Source organism: Uloborus diversus, chromosome 2 (assembly GCF_026930045.1).
Source record: "Uloborus diversus isolate 005 chromosome 2, Udiv.v.3.1, whole genome shotgun sequence".
In the NCBI taxonomy this organism is placed as follows: Eukaryota; Metazoa; Arthropoda; class Arachnida; order Araneae; family Uloboridae; genus Uloborus; species Uloborus diversus.
Window position 1 is genome coordinate 32,738,015 of NC_072732.1, and position 21,089 is coordinate 32,759,103.

A 21,089-nucleotide genomic window follows, 5' to 3' on the forward strand; every position below is an offset into this window, starting at 1 on the left:
GAAGTATTTAAAAAAGTAGAACGCTTCATTTGTGAAATATACGGCGAAAAAAAAACAAAAAAGAATCAAGAATCTGGTGTTAATACTGCACGTTACGAGATATTTTTAAAAAATTACAAAATGAAAAATGTTGACGAACCTTTTACAAAGAAAAATTTAAAAAAATTTGACGCCAGCAGCTTACCACCGTGCAAACGTGAATTGTGGCAACAATTTTTGCGTACTTTTTTAATAACAAAAATGTGGATGAACTCAAGTGATAAGGAACCTCTTTTAATGGATGAATTGTCGCATTATGGAGAAAAACAATACTTATCACCTACAGAATACGGCTGGACGTTGAACGAGGATCATTGTTCATACGATTTTCAATGGTTTGATGGGCTGCAACTACCAGAAACGGTCAGAGATATTGTCATAGAAAGTGATGGTGAGAATTATTTTTATTTTTAATATCATTATTATCCTTAATGCTTCAATTGTTTACGATCAAATTTTTTTCTCCGTTGCAGCTGAAACCGATGTAGAAGAAAACACGGATGACAGTGAGTTTCACTGATGAAGAAGAGTGAATTATGATTGAACTTAATAGTTTAGAATTTTAGAATAATTACTCATTTAGTTTTAAAATATTTTGTGATTCTTAGTTGTAATTAACTATATTTTTTAAAGATTTTTTTAAAGTACACATATTTTCTGACAAAAAAATTATATTTATAAATTTCTTTTTTTGCAAAGTTATAAGCGTGCTAAAATTAACAAGTAAATAAAATCGTTATTGCAATTTTAACTTGAAATCACTTTTATTTGTGAAATAGATCCATAATTACAGGGGGGCGGGGGATTGCAATTAAAACAATTTAATGTATACTCTGTAAAATCTCCCCCCCCCCCCACACGAAAGTGATCACTTTTTTTTAAATTTTTACAATCGATATTTCACCCCTGGGGGTACCACGTTCACCCCAACATAGCTGGGGGAGTTGCTATGCGTTTTGTTAACAAATATATATTTTCAAAAAAAAATTTTACAGTTTAAGCGGTTACGCGAAAGTTCGAATAGTACTCGACTCGGACTAAATAAAGAGGAACAAAAAAATTTTTTTTTGACAAATTGACCCATAATTACTGGGGGGGAATTTTTTTTGGCTATCAATATAATGAAACAAATACCCTGTAAAATTCCCCCCCACGAAAGTGATCATTTTTTTTTTAGTTTAATAATCGATGTTTCACCCCTGGGGGACATCACTTTCGCCCCAACATAGCTGGGGGGGAAATTTGCTACGTGTTTTTTCTTTTTGATTTTACGTTATTATATAATATTTAGCCATTTAACTCATCACTTGAAAATTTTTCTCTTATTTGTACTTTTTATCCACCCACGCAGCATGTGACCCAAAATTAGTGGGGGGGATTAGAGCCACAGTTTTTCAAATACATTTTCTGTTATTTGAACCTGCCATCTGCCATAAAAGAGATAAATCGTGTTTTGGGGGGCTAGCTCTTGGTCTACTATAAAAGGTATACATAGAGCAAAGACAAGAAACAAACCAAAAAGCGTACAGGATATGTTTTATCAAGATTTTTGACCCTAAATCACATCCGCAGTCTGCCCCCCCCCCCTAGTTTATCGCGTTTTTTTATTTCGCATTTTGTAATGATTTTTGATTTTGTAGGTTTAGATATTGAGTGTCCAGATGGATCCCTGGTCTTAGAGGATAATCTGTGCTATAAGATTTATAATGAACCCCAAACATGGAATGAAGCTTATGAAATATGTGAGAAAAGTTCAAGTTTTTTGCTGAATGACATTTTTCCTGATATAAGTAAGCAAAAAAATCTTTTTGGCTCATTTAATAGTTTGGAAAATATGTGTTCAAAGACAGCCTTTCACTAATTAGTAAATATTATAAGCAATAATAGCCCTTTAAAATGAAACCTTGTGGAATATCATCTGTGACCTCAGTTCACCGAGATTGAACTTCAACAATTAGACATTGTTTCTTTCCAGTCAGCCAATTTCTAACCTCAATTAGTTTTTCACCTGTTTGAACATAAACCGTAGTAGTCTTGTCAAATACAATGCATTTAATTATTTGTTGTACAGGACATGATTTCTAAAAAACTATACTTCAAACTAATCAACATTCCATTAGTCGCTAGAAAATTGATTGCTCTGTTTTTGATTAAGGTTTCAAACATTTCACAAACTACAAAATGTATTCACAAGTCTGTTTACTTGTCCTCACTTTGAATTTGTTTGGAAGAATGGTGTTATGTTTGGTAGTTTCAAATCCAGACTTTAAGGCTCAATTTCAAACCAAAGGAGTGCAGGTGCATTATTGTTCGAAACTAGTTCCATACTATAGCCTGAACTGTGTTTAATATGAAAAAATTTGCTTAAAGTTGAAAAGAAATGGGAATTGAGCTCCTGCCCAAATTAAAGCCCTCCTGATTAATAAGATGGGCTTTGAAAAAAAATCAAACGCAACACTAGACGACATGTTCAGTTCATTGGCAATTATCTTGATTGTCAATAGACAGTCAGAGTTCTGCAATTAATGAACACAAGTCATATTAGAGTAAGAAATAAACAACATTAGCTGCGAATTTGCTTTTCTGACGTTGTTTATTTCTTACTCTACTCTTCAGCACAAAGGTATTTATTTATATTAGGAGTCATATTGTTGTCAGTTTTGCTGGTTGACGGCCGGCCGGAGCATTGTTTGTCTTGAACTTCTTCCCAGCCCTCTTTAAAGGCCTTTGACCACCTCGAAACTTCTGAGTAAGACAGAGTCCCCGTAAGCCTCACGAATCATTTTGTTTGTCTCCTTAATAGATTTTTTTACAGTTTAACACAAAACTTAATCGCGTACCATTTTTACTGTGACACGGTCAGCATGCGGATGCTCATAGTAACTGAGCTCCGGCCACTTCCACAGCTCGGAGCATACTGCAATTGGTTTTGCGGCAAACCTTAGCCCCCCCCCAACCCAAGTAGTTCGATTCCCTTCTGACCGATAAGAGCAGCACGGGAAACTCAATTGCATTACTTTCAGATACAATTATTGAAGTTGAATAAATTTGTTGCTACGTTTTGTAACTTTTATAAGTAGAGCTATCCATTTGTTAAACTAGTTCTTGTTGAATGTCCTTTCCTAGTTACATTACTTCTATATTTTTCAGAAATTAAAACAAAATCTTGGCTGTCATTGAAATACTCATATGGAAAAGTTCAGTCAAGCTACAGAAAGATCAAAACTGAGAGGTGAGTTAAAGATTTATTGCATGTGCTGAATGTGTTATTGATTTTATTTTTCATAAAAGGGTCATTTTATTGGAAACAGCGTAGGAAATAAATGGTATCGCATTGCAGTTTTCGATTCGAAACGTATGAAAGATGATACAATATCTTAAAATGCATCAAAAATTTTGTGATGCAAAAAAAAAAAATAAATATAAAACTGAATATTTTGAAATATGAATGACAGAACTAGATGCTAGTGCAGTGCACTTAATGACTTTTTTTAAAAATGGTGTACATTTATTTTTTTAGAATTTTCTTTACCCTAGATTTTCCTGTATTTGTGGAACCACACATTTACACCAGTTCTTCTATTTTGTGAAAGATAAGTGCTAAAAACATTGCAACTGAAGTCCTTGTTTAGAACTTTTTAAATGTACACATTAAATATTACAGCTCTTAAAACTTGTTTCTTTTTCTTGTTGAAAATTTAATTTAGCAAATGTAAAACTACTCTCCAATTTTACAGAACTGCTCTTCTATATCAGAATTTGAGGAGCAGAAATACTTGTTTCCCACACTAGTTGGAAATTAAAATAATAATAATAATTTGAGCTAGTGTAGAACAAAAATATTTGTATTTCATGTGACACCTTTGGCTGCAAGTTTTGCTGTTGTTAAATTAAGTAGAAGATCTATAAACCTCTGATCTATGAATCATTTCTCCAAAAACGGCACAACTTCTCTGAAGTTCAGAGGAAATTTTGCATTTTGAAAATTCCTGTATTTGGTATTGGTATAGCTGAATTACTGTCCTCTAGCAAATTTGATTTAAGGCAGCACACATTTTTTTTATTTTTCCCTTAATTTATAGTTTACAAATTATTGCGATAAAAGATTTTTTTTAAAGTGAAAAATGATGAATGTAATAGCAGCAACATTCAATGTTTTACCTGAATGCCTTTGCAAATACAGTTGGGGGATGTCCCCAAATGATATCATGCTTTGAGGGAGAAGGAGTAACGAGAAATGTAACATTACATTTTTTTTTAAACGAAAATATGCTTATGAAAAACAGAATGACATCCGAGAAAGGAAGGGGGTAAAGTGAGGTCTACCACTTTGTGACTCTGGGCAGAAGAGGGGGGGGGGGGGGAGTCACATTTGTTGAAAAAAAGTGACATCATTTATGGACAGCTCCGCAGAGAATATAAAGACATAAAGTTACTGTTCTGTGGAAATACTTTTGATAAGTTTATCATATTTATTACATTTCTGAAGGATAATGAATTGTATATTATGCTACTTAAAATGTGCTTTTAAACTTTTGTAAATTCTTCAAATATAAATGTATTAATGTGCTCCAAATAGCAGTTGATTGATTAGTAAAATGATCTATTACATTTTATTATTTGTGGTTAAACAGGGGTGCCCACCTGGGGGAGGCGTCATGGCGCAGACTGCGCCATTGAAATTTTTAGAGGTGGGGGTATGTTTCAAGGGGTATTTTACTTTTTTTGGGGAGGGGGTCTTGATGGTATTGGGGCGAAGGGGTGCCCTTGCTCTTGGGGGGAGGGCTCCCCCCACCCCAAGTTGCTTGTGGCCTTTTTTTATGGTTTATTCCCTCATAATCTCATTCATTTATTCGTGTGTATTTAAACAAATTTTTTGTTTTGATTGCAGATTGCTGAATAAATTGAATACAAGCAAAGTAAATCCTGATTTACACTGTGTTTCTGTTGTTTGGTTAGTCAATGACTATGAATTGATTCTGAAAAACTGCAGTGAAAAATTACCCTTTGTGTGTCTGTATGAACCATACAGGGTGCTTAGCAGTGAGTATTAATGGGCTATGGTATTTTATGCTTCTGATTTTATGTTTGTTCATGCATAAATTTTTCACTAAAGGAAAAAAAGAAACTTCATATACAAATATAGTGGAATGTGGGGCAAAGTGAAATAGTTAGGATAACTTCCTTTTTTCAAAATAAACAAGTAGGAAATTTGATCTGAAAATTACTGTACAGAAAGAAAGAACAATATATTTTGTTGAAAACTTGCATTGAAACATTATTTTTTTTATTTATGGCAGTAAATTAGCACCTTAAAAAAAAGATGGAAATTTTTCACTTCTTTTTTATGGGACAAAGTGAAAAATAAAATATTTTTCTAATGAAATATTTTCTATTCGATTATTGGAGATATTTTTGAGGAAATAAATTAGTAAATAAAATAATGAATGAAAAAAAGGAAAGGAAATGAAAAAATAAACCAATAAATGAATGAATAAATAAGTTGATAAATGAGAAAAATAAATCAGTTCACGACGGGCAACTAAGGGAATGTTTTCTGCACCGTTTATGATTTTCTCATTCGCTCAGAGCTTGCTGTTTTTGCTTCGTTCTTTTTTTAAGATGAGTAAACGTTATTTCCAAACTTATAAAGAAAGCAATACAAGTAATTTTTACTAAATGAAAGTATTTTCAATTGATATCAAATTCATAACTAATTTCATATTGTTAAATGTAAAGAGGGTGGGTGTCCTGTTTGATTTTATTTTGGGTTAAAATCTTCTGGATAAAAATAAAAAATCTTCTGGATTTTTTTTTCTTGAAGGTTGGCTGGTATGGGAAAAGTTTAAAACACAGTAAATGATATTTAAACATTGCTTTTGCATTTGAAAACCAGAATTTTCATCTTCGCAGTATGAAGTTGTCCTTTGAGCACTACTTCTCGACATCTCAAGATAGGGGAGGGTGGGCCACAATGAGGCATTGTAAATTCAAAAATAAATACAATTCTGACAGCTACCACCACCTAGGAGGAGTAAACATAACCAAAATGCTTCCCAGAACTCCTAATTCCATGCTTTTGTTTTGTAGAAAAAAATTAGTTACTGTTTGGACACACTGAAAGTTATTTGGAAACTTTCTTGCATCTGTCTTAATCTTGAAAAACTTCAACAATTAAGCTAAGTGGCTGTAGTATATGTTGTTACTGACACTTTAATCCTCTATTATTCAGCTATGTTATTTTTAACTCATGGTTTATTTTAATGATATAAAGCAAAAATCTTTATTTTGTTGTTTGGGCCACAATAAGACACATTTTAGACAATGAGACGTCTCATTGTGGCCCAAGTAGCAGTAAGCAAGTGTAAAATACTTATCTACTTCTTGTTTTAGTTTACAAAAAAGAAATTTAACAATAAAAAAAGGCTTGGTTTAAAAATATTTATATTTTAACTAATTATTACAAGTGACCTGGGACCTTAAAGAAGGGGATTTTGTCTTAGCGCAATTCCCTTTGAGTGGAAAAAGCTCAAGCTGGCGTACTTTCTATAAACATGTATCTGTCATTATAAAGTGTTCTGATAATGAGATAGAAATACAATGGCTGAAGAGTTTTAACTCCTCTAAAAACAAATTCATTTATATAGATAACAATATTTCAAATATTAGAATCCAAGAAATCCTGGTAAAACTGCCTCAGCCAGATATCCATTCAGAGGAGAGAGTGCTTATAATGCAATTTCCAGGATGTATTAATACTGTTGAAAAACACTAAAATTTAATCTTTGCTTATTTTTCGTTGAAATACTTTACTAAATTGTTTAAATGCAGTACTGAAATGTTGAAAAATGCTTTTTAATAACTCTGTACCGAATTAAGTTCCTTAAATAAACTAGCTAAAGGTATTTATTTTGCAAACTTTAGTTAAAAATACAGTGATTATTCAGCTGTCTCATTGTGGCTCTACTTACTCTCTCATAGTAGCCCATAACTGGGCCACAATAAGACACTTTTCATCCTATTTATAATGCCTCATTACTTTTTTCCTTACATTAAATGGGCTAAATTTGGTGCAATATAATATAATTTGATATCTTTAATATAATCAAATATGTTTCTGTGCTTTAGAATTCGCCAATATGCGCAAAGTGAAAAATATGTTTTTTGTCTCATTGTGGCCCACCCTCCGCTACAATGTTACAATATCATGGTTAAATTGTTTTCTGCTTCAACAAAACTATGCAGTCTGTTGTCATATGGATATGAATGTTTGGTACGCATAACTACAGTCACCACCTTGAAATCTACCTTCTAGGATACTTACTCCCATTTTTTTAATTTCCATCTGAAAAACAAAAAAATACTAATCGCTCAATGGAAAAGCTAAGTGTATTCTTCCATTTGTCACAACACACCTATACAAACCCAGATTTTCAACCCATACAGTCACCAAAACTAAATATCAAAGCTGTCTAGACTCTGAACCTTAACTCCAGCTGTCAAAATTTAAACTCAATGTATTAAAATTGTGCCAGCTAAAACAACCTCACTCATCCTATTTATTCAATGTTCAATTTTTGAATTTTAAGCATTTTATTTTATTAATTTGTCTGATCAATTTGAATTTTGAACTCCGGAATTTGTAAATAAAGTTAAGCATTGTAAACAACCCACCATATTTTTTAATAGAGATGTTTCCCTCCATATAGTAATGGTTAATTTAATTGAGTTCAATTAGCTACAAACTACACGTATCTATGCACTCTAATGACTAGGGTTCTTCCTGTGTATTGGTCTATGAAAGTAGTCCACTGGCTATAAAGTTTAAGAAGCTCTGCTCTAGAGAATAACAAGCCTTCTTTTCCTATATTGTTGACATTTTTAGAAAATAGAAATCTTATTTTAAAATATTTTAAATATTTTCATGCATTTTTGTCTAAATGATTCTTTGTTCATTTAGCTGTTCGAGTTTCCAAAATTTGGAATAAATATTCAAATGTGGACAACTCTTGTTACTATATTGGAAATGCCAAAGAAACATGGGAAGATGCTGTTGAAAGTTGCCCAGAACTGTTTCACCAGTCTTCTTTGTTACACAATATTCAAGATGCTGAACAATTCAAGTTGTTTAGCAATATTCAACGACACATTTTTAAAAGTATGTACTCTTAAAATATGGGCTGTTATTTGAATTTGTGTATTGTAAATAGCCTTACTTTTCTAGGGCATTTATTGCTATATATATTTTCTAACTTCATGTACATTGGAAAAAATTCTTAATTTGTTGCATTCCTCTTTTTCTTGAATTAATTCATTTAGAAATTATGTTTTCAAAAGTTTCAGCTTACCCTTTTTTTTTTGTTTGATAATGAACATCAGTAGTATATTAACTTTCATTTGATTTCTAAGTCTTTATTATTTTTATCTATTGTGTCTACAGTGGAACACCAATTTTATATTTTTATATTTTTTGTCAATCCAGTGATAAAAAAATGTTAGTATTCATATTCTACCAACATGTTCAAAGTAGTTTTTAGAAATAAAGAAATGAGGAATAAATGGAATAATCTGCAATAGTCCTGTAGCTTTGTTAATATTCAATATATAGAAATTCTGATCAATTTCGAGAACCGGGTGCAGACACAAATGATTTATGCATCGCTATTTCACTATGCTTTTTAGATTGCTTCTTTTTTTTTTGAAAATTATTACACTAAGGTATTGTTTCCCGGTACAGATATAGTTTCGTAAAGAGCAATGCCTTACTGAAATATAACAAACATATTTACTTGAATTATTTTATCTGCTACTAAGGCATCTTCTCTTATCAAAGATTGTAAGATTGTTTTCCATCTCTACTTAATTTTCTCTTATGCAGTTGTATATTTCATTCTCTTGAATTTCAAAATACAATTTTTACTGTGTTCGTGTGTTCAATAGTCCATCTGCCTTTGCTCAATTTATTATTTGCAAGTTGTGTCGCCTGGCTTTACACAGTCTGCCTCAAATTTAAAGTTATGTCCAGTGATGCATGTTCAACAATCAGGTCTGAACAACAACAAAAGATAAATAAATAAACTTGTTAAGTTTCCCAACAGATCACGGTAAAATAACCAAAAAGGAAAAATTTTTAAATCCCCAGATTACAGAAAGAGCCTCAAAAACAAGAGCAAGAATTTTATATGTTTGCGGTAGAGAAAAAAAAAGGCAACAGATTTTTCTTCTCAATGATTTGATTCACACTAATTATAACTGAGCTCGCCATAGATAATAAATTTCCAATTCAAAGTTGTTTTCTCTAACTTAAAAATGCTTATAACTTTTCTGTTGGTGATTCTAGGGACTTTGTGGTTTCATTTCGAGAGGTAAAAAAATATTCCAAAGAGGTATTTTTGCGAGTTTTCGAATGATACTAAAATCAAACTGATCGGATAATTAATTCGGGTAGAAAGAGCCATTTAATGCCATTTTCGGATCTTAAAATTAATACTCGAACAGTCCAGTATCTTTTTGGCATTTAAAAATCCCCCTACATTCCTTCTTGGGTGCCCGAGTACCTCCCTACCAAATTTGGTCAAGATCCAATGTAAACTGAAGTTGTATTGGGAATTTACGCACATATACACACATATATTCTTTGTTTTATTTAAAAATATAGATTTTGTTTAATCTACTTTCATTAATTCAGATGACCTAGACCCCCTATTAGTCCAAATTAATGATGTTCTACTCTACTGGAATGTTGTACTGGCACGTTCCGTCCCCACTACATCCCACTCGGTGAAAACCATGCTAAGTAATTGAATAATAAGGAGACAAAGAGCATACACAAGTCACTGATTAAGGAACTGCTAATGAATTATTTTTGAATTCTATACAACTCTCAATATCAGTACAGGAGTAATTATTCTATTGAATTTAACCTAAAAAATACAATATTCCACAAGAAAAGATTGTTTTTACAATGTACATTTTATGTTGAATATTACAAAATACATATTGTTTTGCCTCAAAAATGTCAGTCAGTTGCCTGTGAAATTGCCCATATGCAATTTCAAATGTCTAATCCATAGTGGAGGAAGAGATTGGGAAGTTGCACGTAGGATTGAACCGAAAATGTTTGAAGAATATTGAATTTGCCAAGCTTTAACTATGCTGGAAGTGAACTTAAAATCGTTAACTATGAAATTAACACAGTCCCACAATGGCATAGATTTTGATTTTTCAGTATTGTTCTCCATTTTCTGCTGAATTCAAATATTATATATATTTGCTGTTTTGCTATAAATACTGTTTCTGTAATGTTTGAAATATGACATTTTATTGCAATAGTTTTCTTCTTTGTGATCCCCTCCCCCCTATTTGAAGATACTTGGATAAACGAAAATTAATATGAGGAGTTAAAAAAAACAAGTCATGTATAGTCTTATATTTTTGAAATCCTATATCTTTTCTCAAGAAACTTTTATTTCCTCTTGTAGATTATTTTATACGGTGAAGTATTAATTTTTATTTATTGACTATATTTTGATAATTTTAGGTGGATCCTGGTGGATGAAATTATTTGAAAATGAGACTGTTTATCAATGGTTAAATTCTTCATCATCTAAATTAGCATTTGTTGATTGGGACCCTTATGCTAAATTTAATTCAAATGTTTCTGCTCCTGTTTTGGTGCTCGATGCACTTTCTGAAGAAATTAAGTGGAGTTTAGATGATCCTTATCGTAAACATGGATATATTTGTGAGATAGAAGATTGCAAAGATTTACGTAAGTGAAATTTTTTTATCTTAATTGTGCTTTGAATGTATAACAGTTTTTACATTTGATTTAAATGATACTTTCAATTATCTAAATATGGATGGGCATTTTGTTTTAACGTAGTTTTCTTAATAGAAAATCTCAAATTATTGCAATTTTCCATTTTTCAGCATTAAATGTCCAGAAGTTTATTTTGGGTCCTAAAACAAAATCTGCAGTCAAAAAATTGACCTTTACCACAAAAATTTCAGTTACAAAACCAATCTCAATTGCACAAACGAAATGGTGTTTATTATTATTATTATTATTATTATTTTTTTTTTTTGCTGTGTTTGTGATTTTAATATCATATAATTAGTTTTATTAGTTGGGGGGACACATAATCACACATTACTTGACATACATATGAAACTGCACACTTCTTGAATTTTCTTTCCCTGTTACTTTTGACTTTCTTATTCATAATTTGCAAAATTTTAATTAATTTTAAAGATTGTAATTATTGAATTGTTTACTTCAAACAGCAATCAAGTATTAAGCTCTAAAATTTAAAAAAAAAATAAAACATTTTTAGTATCATATTGAATTTTTCTGATAAGGATTACAATCTTGTTTGCTACAAAACTTGCACAATTTCTTTCAGTAAAAAGTATTGTATTCTTTTGAACTCTCAACTATAACAGTATAGATTTTTTTTCTTTGACATTAGAAAAATTTGGAATTTGAAGGGTTTCTGAAATAATTCAATTTTTATACACTTTTAAAGAACTCTTAAAAGATTTTCTCTTTTAAAGAAGACTCTCTTTTAAAGAAAAACGAAAAGTCCACACAATGTAGACACATTGTGTCTACATTGTATTTGGGTCTACATTGTGTGTACTTTTTATTCTTCTTTTATGCACTGATGAAGGGGCTTGCATTTGACAGCCTCAAAACAGCTGTTTGCTGAGTTTTTAACTCTATTTTATTACTTTATTTGTACTTTATGCACATTGTTGTCGTTTTACTCATTCCATAGTACAAAGTTTTCGACTGCTTTTTTACAATAATGTCTGTATTTAGTATGAATATAAAAAATCTTTTTAAAGGCCCAACTCAAGCTTACATTGAAGATAGGACAATTGATGCTTGGGAAAAATCAAATGAAGAGGATTTTAATACACTTCAAGGGGATCTTAGATGTGTGCCCAGTGGCTGGTTTAACAAAGATAGTGTAGTGTGGTATAAAGATGGTATTTTGTGTTCATCAGACTCTATATGTGGGCTGCCTTATCAGTATACATCAAGGAGCAATTTAAAAAACATTTTGCAGCATCAAGGATACTACTGGTGTTCAGTCGAGCAAAAGAACTCTACACAAAAGATATTCTCTTCAAAATTATTGCATAGGACTCCAGGTATTTCTTTTAAATATGTTTTTGCTACAAATGCATAATGCTCTGAAACTGCCTTCTTTTGAACAATATATAATGATTGACCCCTAACCTTTCTTTTGATATCTTAACATGCTTTTGCACAGAAAATTTTCCCATTTTTTTCCCCTTTCTTTCTTATTAAAAATAAGATTGGTTAATAGATTGTAATTATTTGTTCTTAAGCATTAAGAATTCAAAATTTTTAAGTCAACATAAATATATATGTTTAAAGATGTTTTGCATTGTTTTACATTCAATGACTGTTACTGTTAGAAAGTAAACTTCAGTGTTTCATTATTTATTTTTAGGAATCCACACTTTTGTTCTTTCAATGCAATTAGAAGAAAGAGAACATTTAAATATCTGCACTGAATTTATGATGAGTGAACTTGTTGTCTCAAAGGTGCATTCCAATCCCTTTTTGGAATGCTTCGATGATTTTCTGAAAGATAAATTTCCAATAAGCTACTTGCATGTCATACTAAGAAATGTATCTTGTGATAAGTAAGAATTTCGTAAAAGTTTTTGAAATGAATCATATAATTTTCATTTATTCTAGTTTCTAGAACTATTTTAAACTAAAACCTTTGCATTCCAAGTAGTGGTGCGACATCGATGTCGATGTTTTACTTTCGATGTTTTTGGACCATCGATGTTTTGGTTTCGATGGTTTTCTGATGTTGATGTTTTTGCATTTTAATTGAAAATTATCATAAAATTTGCTCAAATTTTCTTGCTAGGTAATTAAGTTTACTTATGGAATTGCCAAAAAAAAATCATTTTTTGCACCCACTTTATAAGATTAATTTTTCTGTGTAGAGGATGGTTTTTGGGAAGAATATACAAAATATTAGAAGATGAACTAGAGAGTGATGTAGAGGCCAAAGCTATTGGAAGAACCTGACACTGGTAGTCTGGTGCCAAAACTTGCAGTCTATTTCAAGGCTCCAGTTCCTAAACTAAAGGAAAATCCTATATGATACTGCGGTGAAAATTATAGCTTTAAAAACTCAAAGCTGGTAAAAGTTGCTTTAAAGTATTTGATAGTGATGGCAACTTCTGTTTCATCGGAAAGAGATGTTTCTCTGACTGGTGGGATAGTCTGCGAAAAGAGAAATGCGCTTCGGGAGGACAAAGTAAACAAACTTCTTTTTCTCCAAATTGTCAGCACCAATATTCGGGGTTACTTATCGACTTCCCCCAACAAGTCGTCCCTCTCTATTACTGACAATAGGGAAGTTTTTGATTTTTTAATTTTATTTTTATATGATAGAGTAACATGTATGAACATCATAGGTGAAAAAATTTTTGCGATACGATAAGTAGTTTGTTTTAAATTAATTTTTAAAGTTCAAACGCTTGTGATGTCAAATGGCATAGGAAGCTACCGATACGGGAGAAGCCGAAGGACGTGCTTCGAAGTTGGCTTCGAAGACGAAACGTAAAAGGCTTATCTCCTCGCTTTTAACTCCTTGCGTTTCTGGAACATTAAACCTCTCATCCTCTCAGAAATATTCGAATATCATCATTGATGTTACTTGAGGAAGATTATTTAGATTGTGCTTTAACGAATCTGACCTCCATAGTGTGTTCAAAAGGATTATTGAATTTCTGAAAAAATAAAAATATCAGTGCGCTCAAAATGTCCCTAGCGAAAATAAGGGATCTTCGGTGGGAGGCTGCCTATTAATGTCCTGTGGCGTAACCTCGTGACGTTTCAGAAGAGCGCACTTTTGCGTGTAGATTTTTAAAAACTCATTAAAAATCAATCACAGTGTTTTAAAATTCGGCCATGGTGAATTTTTTAGTTTTGAGGGTCAATTAACAATATCCAATAGTCAAAATATGAACATTTAATAGGTTGCAACTTCCCTATTTGTGTTTAATTATTAACTAACAGTACAACACATACTGTCCTTCTCTAGTAAGTTGAGCTCCTCTGCCCGACTGATTCATCGATTCCATTACTTGAAATAGGGGTGAGAAAAAACGGCTTATAAATTTGTGGATTTAGTTGGCAGTGTATTGCCCATTTGGCGAACAATATTAATATACCTAACTATTAGTAAGCGGAACAGGATTTTCTCGCCAATAAAAGGGTTGCAATGGTTGCCCAATCAAGCCTAACAATGCCTCTTCATACCGATTTCTCTCCCTTGGAAGAAACGGACTTGTTCAAGGCCATTGCTCAAATTGTCGGAGCTGAACATTATTTCTTGCTCTTAAAAATAATTGTTAGAATCGCGGCCAGCTCTAGTCGATTTGCAGCCCCCGGCTATGTTGACAGCAGCCGCCCCTAGCCTATATGTATTTTTATCTTAAATCATTGAGCATACTCTCACGTACTGCTGATTTTGAGCTACAGAAAAAAAAGTAACTAATTTGAGTTTTTCATTTTCCCTCTTATTTTTTTTGCCTCTTTACATTTTGCCATTATGAAATTGGCCGCCCCTAATCTCTGCTGCTGTAGGCGGTGGCATAGGTCGCCAACCCCAAGAGCCGGGCCTGGATAGAATTAATTTTATATTTTTAAAATAATTAACACAACTTTTTCACATCATTCAACTGAGGGTAAGTGCTATGATACATTTTTTCTTAGATTCTTTTTTGATGTAAATTTACTTTTAGTATCATTTAGTTTGAAAATATTTCCCCATTACTATAACTAGTTTGTATTAATCAGCGCTTGTCTTATATTATCAGTTTTTGTCCTACTATAATATCAAGATGTTGCAAATTTATTCTTATTAAATTATATTCATGGTTTGAGATTCAGTATTTTCAATATATTTGTCTGGTACGTATTCTTTTGTATTGTTTCAATTAGTGTGGTATACTCAAAAATGTATGCTATATATTAATAAAAAGATCGATGTTTTAAAACATCGATGTTTGGAAACATCGATGTTTTTTGGTTGATGTATCAATACCATCAATGTCTTAATTTCTAACATCGATGTTTTTCAACATCGATGTTTTGCCATCGATGTCACACCACTAATTCCAAGCTCAGAAGGACAAACATCATTTGGTGAAAACAATTTCTCACAAAATTAATGAATAAAAGTATTTTGTGTCCTAATATTATAATCTGATTTATTCTTAAGAGTTTAGGTTATTTTTTAATTTAAACTGAATATTTAATACAAAATACTTTTTCATTTCTTTATAGCCATTAAAATTTTATTTACCACAGTTCGATTTTAAACACTTGTAAAGTTGCAAAAATGAATTTCAAAAAATATATTAACTTTTTAAGTCTAAGGTAACAAATATTTATCTCAAAGTTGTCAAATATGTTTTAAGTTTTAAGTCTGAACCATTAAAAGCATTAAATCATGAAGGATGCAAAATTCAAGTACATGTAAAATTATAATTGATACCAAATGAAATGCTTCTAATAATTTGCATTTTTCTGTTATAATTTCCAGATTCCATAACTTATTCCCATATGCTCTCAATTTGGTAAATAATGCATATGTGATACTATCACATATGTATCTTTCACAAAATTGCAATAAAATAATTTTTTAATAAAAATGTGTTTATTTTTTTAGCTATCAATTTATTTCGATGGAGAAAATAAAATGCCTTAAAAATTAAAAAAAAAAAGCTTTCATTTATGTGTTTCACAGCTATTGGAAACTCATAGTAGTCTTTAATATTTCAGTTCTGGTACCAATATACTTTTGCATGTACATTTCAATGCTAGTGAAGGAAGTGAAGTGAATACTTATAAAAAAATTCATGATATTATAATCCTTGGAAACCAAAATGCGTCTACGATATGTGGTATTGAAAGAGATACCATAACAGTTAGAAGTACAGGTTAGTACTAATTTACTCTAGTTTCTTACTGTTAATTAAAATTCAACATACCCTACTTCCCTATGTTCACAATTGTTGATGAACCCCAGAAACTAAAGTAGTTCTATTCAGGTTGCTTAATGATCCAAGCTGTCTGCATTTGCTCATCACATGTACTAAATCATTATTATCTTTGAAATGTGTCTTCAACAATATGATCTTATATTATCCTAAATTACTTACCGACTACAAATTAAATTTCTTGTCATGGTTCAACTAAACCTGTCTTTTGCTGTACTGTTGTTTAAAACATCAGCTTTTTATGGTCTTTTTTTTGTACTGTGATTTGCCATTGTTTCTTTAAAATTACTTTTGTCATGGTCCTGCTAAATTGTGATGTTGTCTCTATTCCACTACTGATATTGGTATTAATTCTGGAAAAAAAGCTGTGTTGTGGTTTTCAAAATAAGTGAAACTGTTGCAAAATCACACTTCTGTGAATTCTACACATTGCTGGTACGTACAGGACTTGCAATGCCCATGCAAGATTTGATACAGGGCTAAAGTTCTAGATGGAACATCCCAAAGTTATATTTGTTTAATCTGAATGACTATGTGGTAAAACTGCACTTATTTATATGTGCATTAGCAGAAGCATTATTCTGTAAAAATTAATGGAATCTCTTATGCAGAAAAAGAAAACAAAAACAAAAAACTGAATCGTTAAAATGCAGTGTGTTTTACTTATTTTTGTTGTTTATTAATTTAGTGGTTTGTCCACAAGAACAAGTTTCAGCTCATGGACAAGATATTACTTGGCCATCTACAGCCATTGGACAAAATGCTATTCCCACCAAATTATGTGTTTCAGGTAAGTGGTGAAAATAAAATCCCTATAATTTATTATTTGCATTAAAAAAAAAAAAAAAAAAAAAAAAAAAAAAAACTGGTTAGCTTTGATAATAATGTAATTTATGGTTTCTTTTTCTTTAATTTTCTACATTTTTAGAATTATCCTTACATTTTTCATCTATCTGTTAGATGCTATATATATATATATATTTCAGTGTTTTTGTATGTATTGCAAAATTGATGTTCATGAAATGAAATGGATATTACATATAAAATTATGGTATTTTGCCTGTACAATAAAATAGTTAGTATATTCTGCAACATATGATCCACTTTTCCCAGCAGCAGCTTGGTTGCTTGTGAAATGTTCTTTTCATTTCTGTCTTGGTTAACACAGAATAGGTTATTACAAATGAAACTTTATTTTAAAAATCCTGTTTTAAGAAATCTTTTTAAAAATTTATGATAACATAAACATTGCTCCATTAAATTTTCCCCCCTCATTTCATTCAAATTTAGATTTTGAAAAAAAGTTTCTCTAATGCAATTAGTTCAAATTCTGTGGCATAAAAAATGCTATAAATCACATAAACGTGCAATTACATTTTGCTGATGTTATTTTATCAAAAATCTTTTGCTGACGTACAAAGTGTCAGCTAAAACTACAACTGTCATCTTTGTAGGCTAGTACTTGTGACATAAATCCCATTTTTCTGGCACTCCTGTCACAAGTACTCTTAAACTTCTTATTCCATTTTGATTCACCTGCACATGACTTTGCAGGTAAAATTTATTTAGTATACCATAGTTATTTTTCATTTTTCAGTCAGCGGTAATTCTGTTACCAGAAAATGTTCAGGAGACTTTAACATTGGTGCTAAATGGGAGTCCTCTTCAACTGAGCAGTGCATGTATTTGAATTCTGGATTGACTAAGAAACTTTATGAACTTGCTCATGTAATGCTTTTTCCTCATTTTCATTTAAATATTCATAAAAACTTGAAAAGATGAACTGAATCAACTGATTCCCGACACAAAAAATCATTATATGAAACTCAAACTTTTCTGCCAGACAGCATACACATGATAAATATTTCATTGATGTTGTAACTTAAAACCTACTTTGAGTTAACTTAAAATACATATAGATTTAATTCTCGTGAGTTTATCTTACAATTAGTTGTTTTTGAGGGCTAAATTACATCTGCTTGAGAAAAGGAGCAAAGTGCTTTGTAGGATGCACTTGAAAAAAAAAAAAAAAAAACTTATTGCACCTTGTTGTTTTTTTAATTGTTTTGACTCATAAAGCTTTCAAAGTTACGCACTATTGGTATAGAATATGACCTAGTAGTCTATGGTTTCAATTTTAAGCGTGAACATCTTCAAGTACTGTTGTTTGATAACTAAGGCATATTAATGTTACAAAAGTTTTCAATATTTTAAGATGGAATTTTATTGCTAAACTATATCTTAAAACAGGTGATAAGGTTAATTGGAGGGGGGAGGGGTCAACTGAAGAAAATACGTATGCCATACCTGCTGACTGCTTGCTCTTTTAGGCTGTCCCAATTTCCCACTTGAAGTGGAAGATTTTCTTCCGCTTTGTAAAATAATTTAGCTTAAATTAATTTTTAAAACTGCCACAAACCCTCAAGAAATTAAATGCAATATATATATATATATATATATATATACATATATATATATATATATATATATATATATATATATATATATATATATATATATATATATATATATATATATATAATTTTCAAAATTTACTCCAAATCAGATGTTACTTTACATTTTTTTTCTAATTTACCCTAAAGTTCTAATAATCATGTTGGCAATTATTAATGTCAGGGCCGGATTTAGGGGAGGGCAGGTGGGGCTACTGCCCAGGGGCCTCCACAACAAAGGGCCCCCGCAGTAAAATTTTTACAAAATGTCCTAACTTTCACGGGTCAGCAAATTTAAGGTTTTTTCTCCCAGACTTTTTTTTTTGTATTTCTACAAAGAATGCTTGCATAAAAGTAATATTATTATCAATATATCAAAAAGCCCTGATTGCAAGTATCCATTTACTATCAATTTTTATTTGATCAAGCAATTCAGTGGCAATATATATATATATATATATATATTATTCATTTAATTTGTAATTTGTACCTATGAGTTAAAGAAAAATCAAGTAAGTAAAAAAAAAATCCGAAAAATGGTCAACTTTGCTGGTCATCCTTACAACTTCTCGCTTCTTCAGCTTAAAAATTCAAAAATTATTTGGCGAAATGACTTGAATGGAAATTTTTTTAATGAAAATATCTATTGAACACGTTGATTTTCTCCCGCTTTCCCCCTTTTTTTTGACATTTTTTTAATAATAACAAAGATTTCTGAATAAATCATTAAAAATCTGTTATAATTTTCTATTAGCAATAGATTGCATGGGGGCGCTTTTTTTTTTAAACCGAAGAAACAGGGGTGATTGTGGTCCGGTATTTTACCGAACTTCCGGTATTTTCGGACGTATTTCCAGTATTTTCATGTCCGAAAATACCGGTATATGTTCTTTTTCGTTATGCTTTTATCTCCCTACCTCTGCAATTTTTTTTATTATATAATACTCATCAAATATACCTGCAAGAGCCTTAAGATGGATAAATGTCAAGATAATTTGTATAACACCAGCTCAAAAGTAACTTTGTAATCCATTAAAAATTTAATTAAATGTACACGCAATATTTTGACTCAGAACTATTTAAAACTACGGCAAAGGTGCACTTAAGTAATAGGGGCCAAAGATTACCCCCCCCCCCTCCCCCCGTTCTCGCTTTGAAACTTTCAGGTATTTTTTGATGAACTCACAATCACCCCTAAAGAAAGGATTTAGCCCTTTAAGTTGGTGAAACAAAGTATCGGATATTTTCGAGAATATGATGATCTTTTCAAACCTCCACTCCTTCGTTGCCAAAGGCCCTCAACATTTCCAAATCCGGCTCTGATTAAAATGTTCACCATGGCCTGATTAAAATAAAATTCTAAAATTATTTTTGTCATTCAAAAGTTCTTTTTTCCATTTTCATACTTCTGATGAAAAGTGTGGTATTTTTGCTTTTGTGTTAAAAATTGGGTGCTTTAAATATTTGATTGTTAGCAAGCTTTGTTAAAAGGCTTGTAAATAAAATTAGTTTATTTTCATTTAAACCTTAATTTGGGAATGCTTAAACGAACTCTGATCATTTTTAGTACAGGTTTTCAAATGTCATTGAATGCAGAACCAAGTAAAGTTTAATGACTAAGTTTAGTTCTAAAATATTTTCAACCTAAAATCTACTTTTTTTAAAATAAAAAATCTACTGTTTTTTAAAATGAAAATTTATTGGTTTTCTCCTGTTTTTTTTTTTTTTTTTTTTGCAATTAAAATCCATTGTTTGTGTTCTTTCAAAAACAGCAGGCATGATATTTAGGCAGGTTCAGGTGACCAAGAAATGTTTATTTTATTATTTTATTTATTTTAATTTTTTATTATGTGTGATTTTTACCATTTGATCCTTGAACGAAATTGTAAAAACCTAGGAGATACCTACGAAAACCTACTGACAACCAGTGGTTTTTTAATTTATAACTATTAACCAAATGTGTTTGCTTAGTTTTATTTATTGCCTAACATATTACTATATGCGAATAACTGGTGTGCAACTAATATGATATACGCTAGCTCTTGAGTTTCAATTATAAAAACTAATTTATAAAACAACCGACATAAGGGTCAAGTTTTGCACATTGAATACTTGTTTTTCAACTACGGCCAAATATCTCTGACTTTAATGATAAAGTCATTCATATGAATAAAACAGATATAATGGAAGACAATTTTTTTTAAAAAGAAAGATGGTTATTTAAAATACAACTGTGGAGGAGAAATCAGAGCACTTAAAAAACATTAAGCTGAAGTGTTTCTAAGGGAAGAGGAGAAGAGGAGGTATACTGTATTTGGGGAAAACCTACCCTGACAGCATTGTGAAGGCAATGCAGATCCCAGTCACAGCTTTTTGATGCTGCCAGGTTTAAGTTTGCCCCAACTATTGATGAATTTTATCATTATTATTTCTATTATTTTTTAAATTCTTAGGAAAAAGTATTTTGATTAAATTCAGTCATAATAAAGTATAGATGCTTTTAAAACTATATTTTTTACTTATTTTTTTAAC

At 31.0% G+C, this 21,089-nt stretch overlaps 1 protein-coding gene across 1 annotated transcript in view; it reads left to right on the top strand.

Moving 5' to 3' along the window:
* LOC129235174 (uncharacterized) overlaps positions 1-21,089 on the top strand; it is a 71,347-nt gene that overhangs the window by 11,990 nt on the left and 38,268 nt on the right. The window contains exons 5-13 of the mRNA XM_054868862.1: positions 1,680-1,829; positions 3,190-3,271; positions 4,931-5,082; positions 8,000-8,098; positions 10,580-10,810; positions 11,890-12,198; positions 12,525-12,713; positions 16,793-16,894; positions 17,702-17,832. Coding sequence (XP_054724837.1) covers positions 1,680-1,829; positions 3,190-3,271; positions 4,931-5,082; positions 8,000-8,098; positions 10,580-10,810; positions 11,890-12,198; positions 12,525-12,713; positions 16,793-16,894; positions 17,702-17,832 — 1,445 coding nt within the window. The remainder of the gene's footprint in view (positions 1-1,679; positions 1,830-3,189; positions 3,272-4,930; positions 5,083-7,999; positions 8,099-10,579; positions 10,811-11,889; positions 12,199-12,524; positions 12,714-16,792; positions 16,895-17,701; positions 17,833-21,089) is intronic.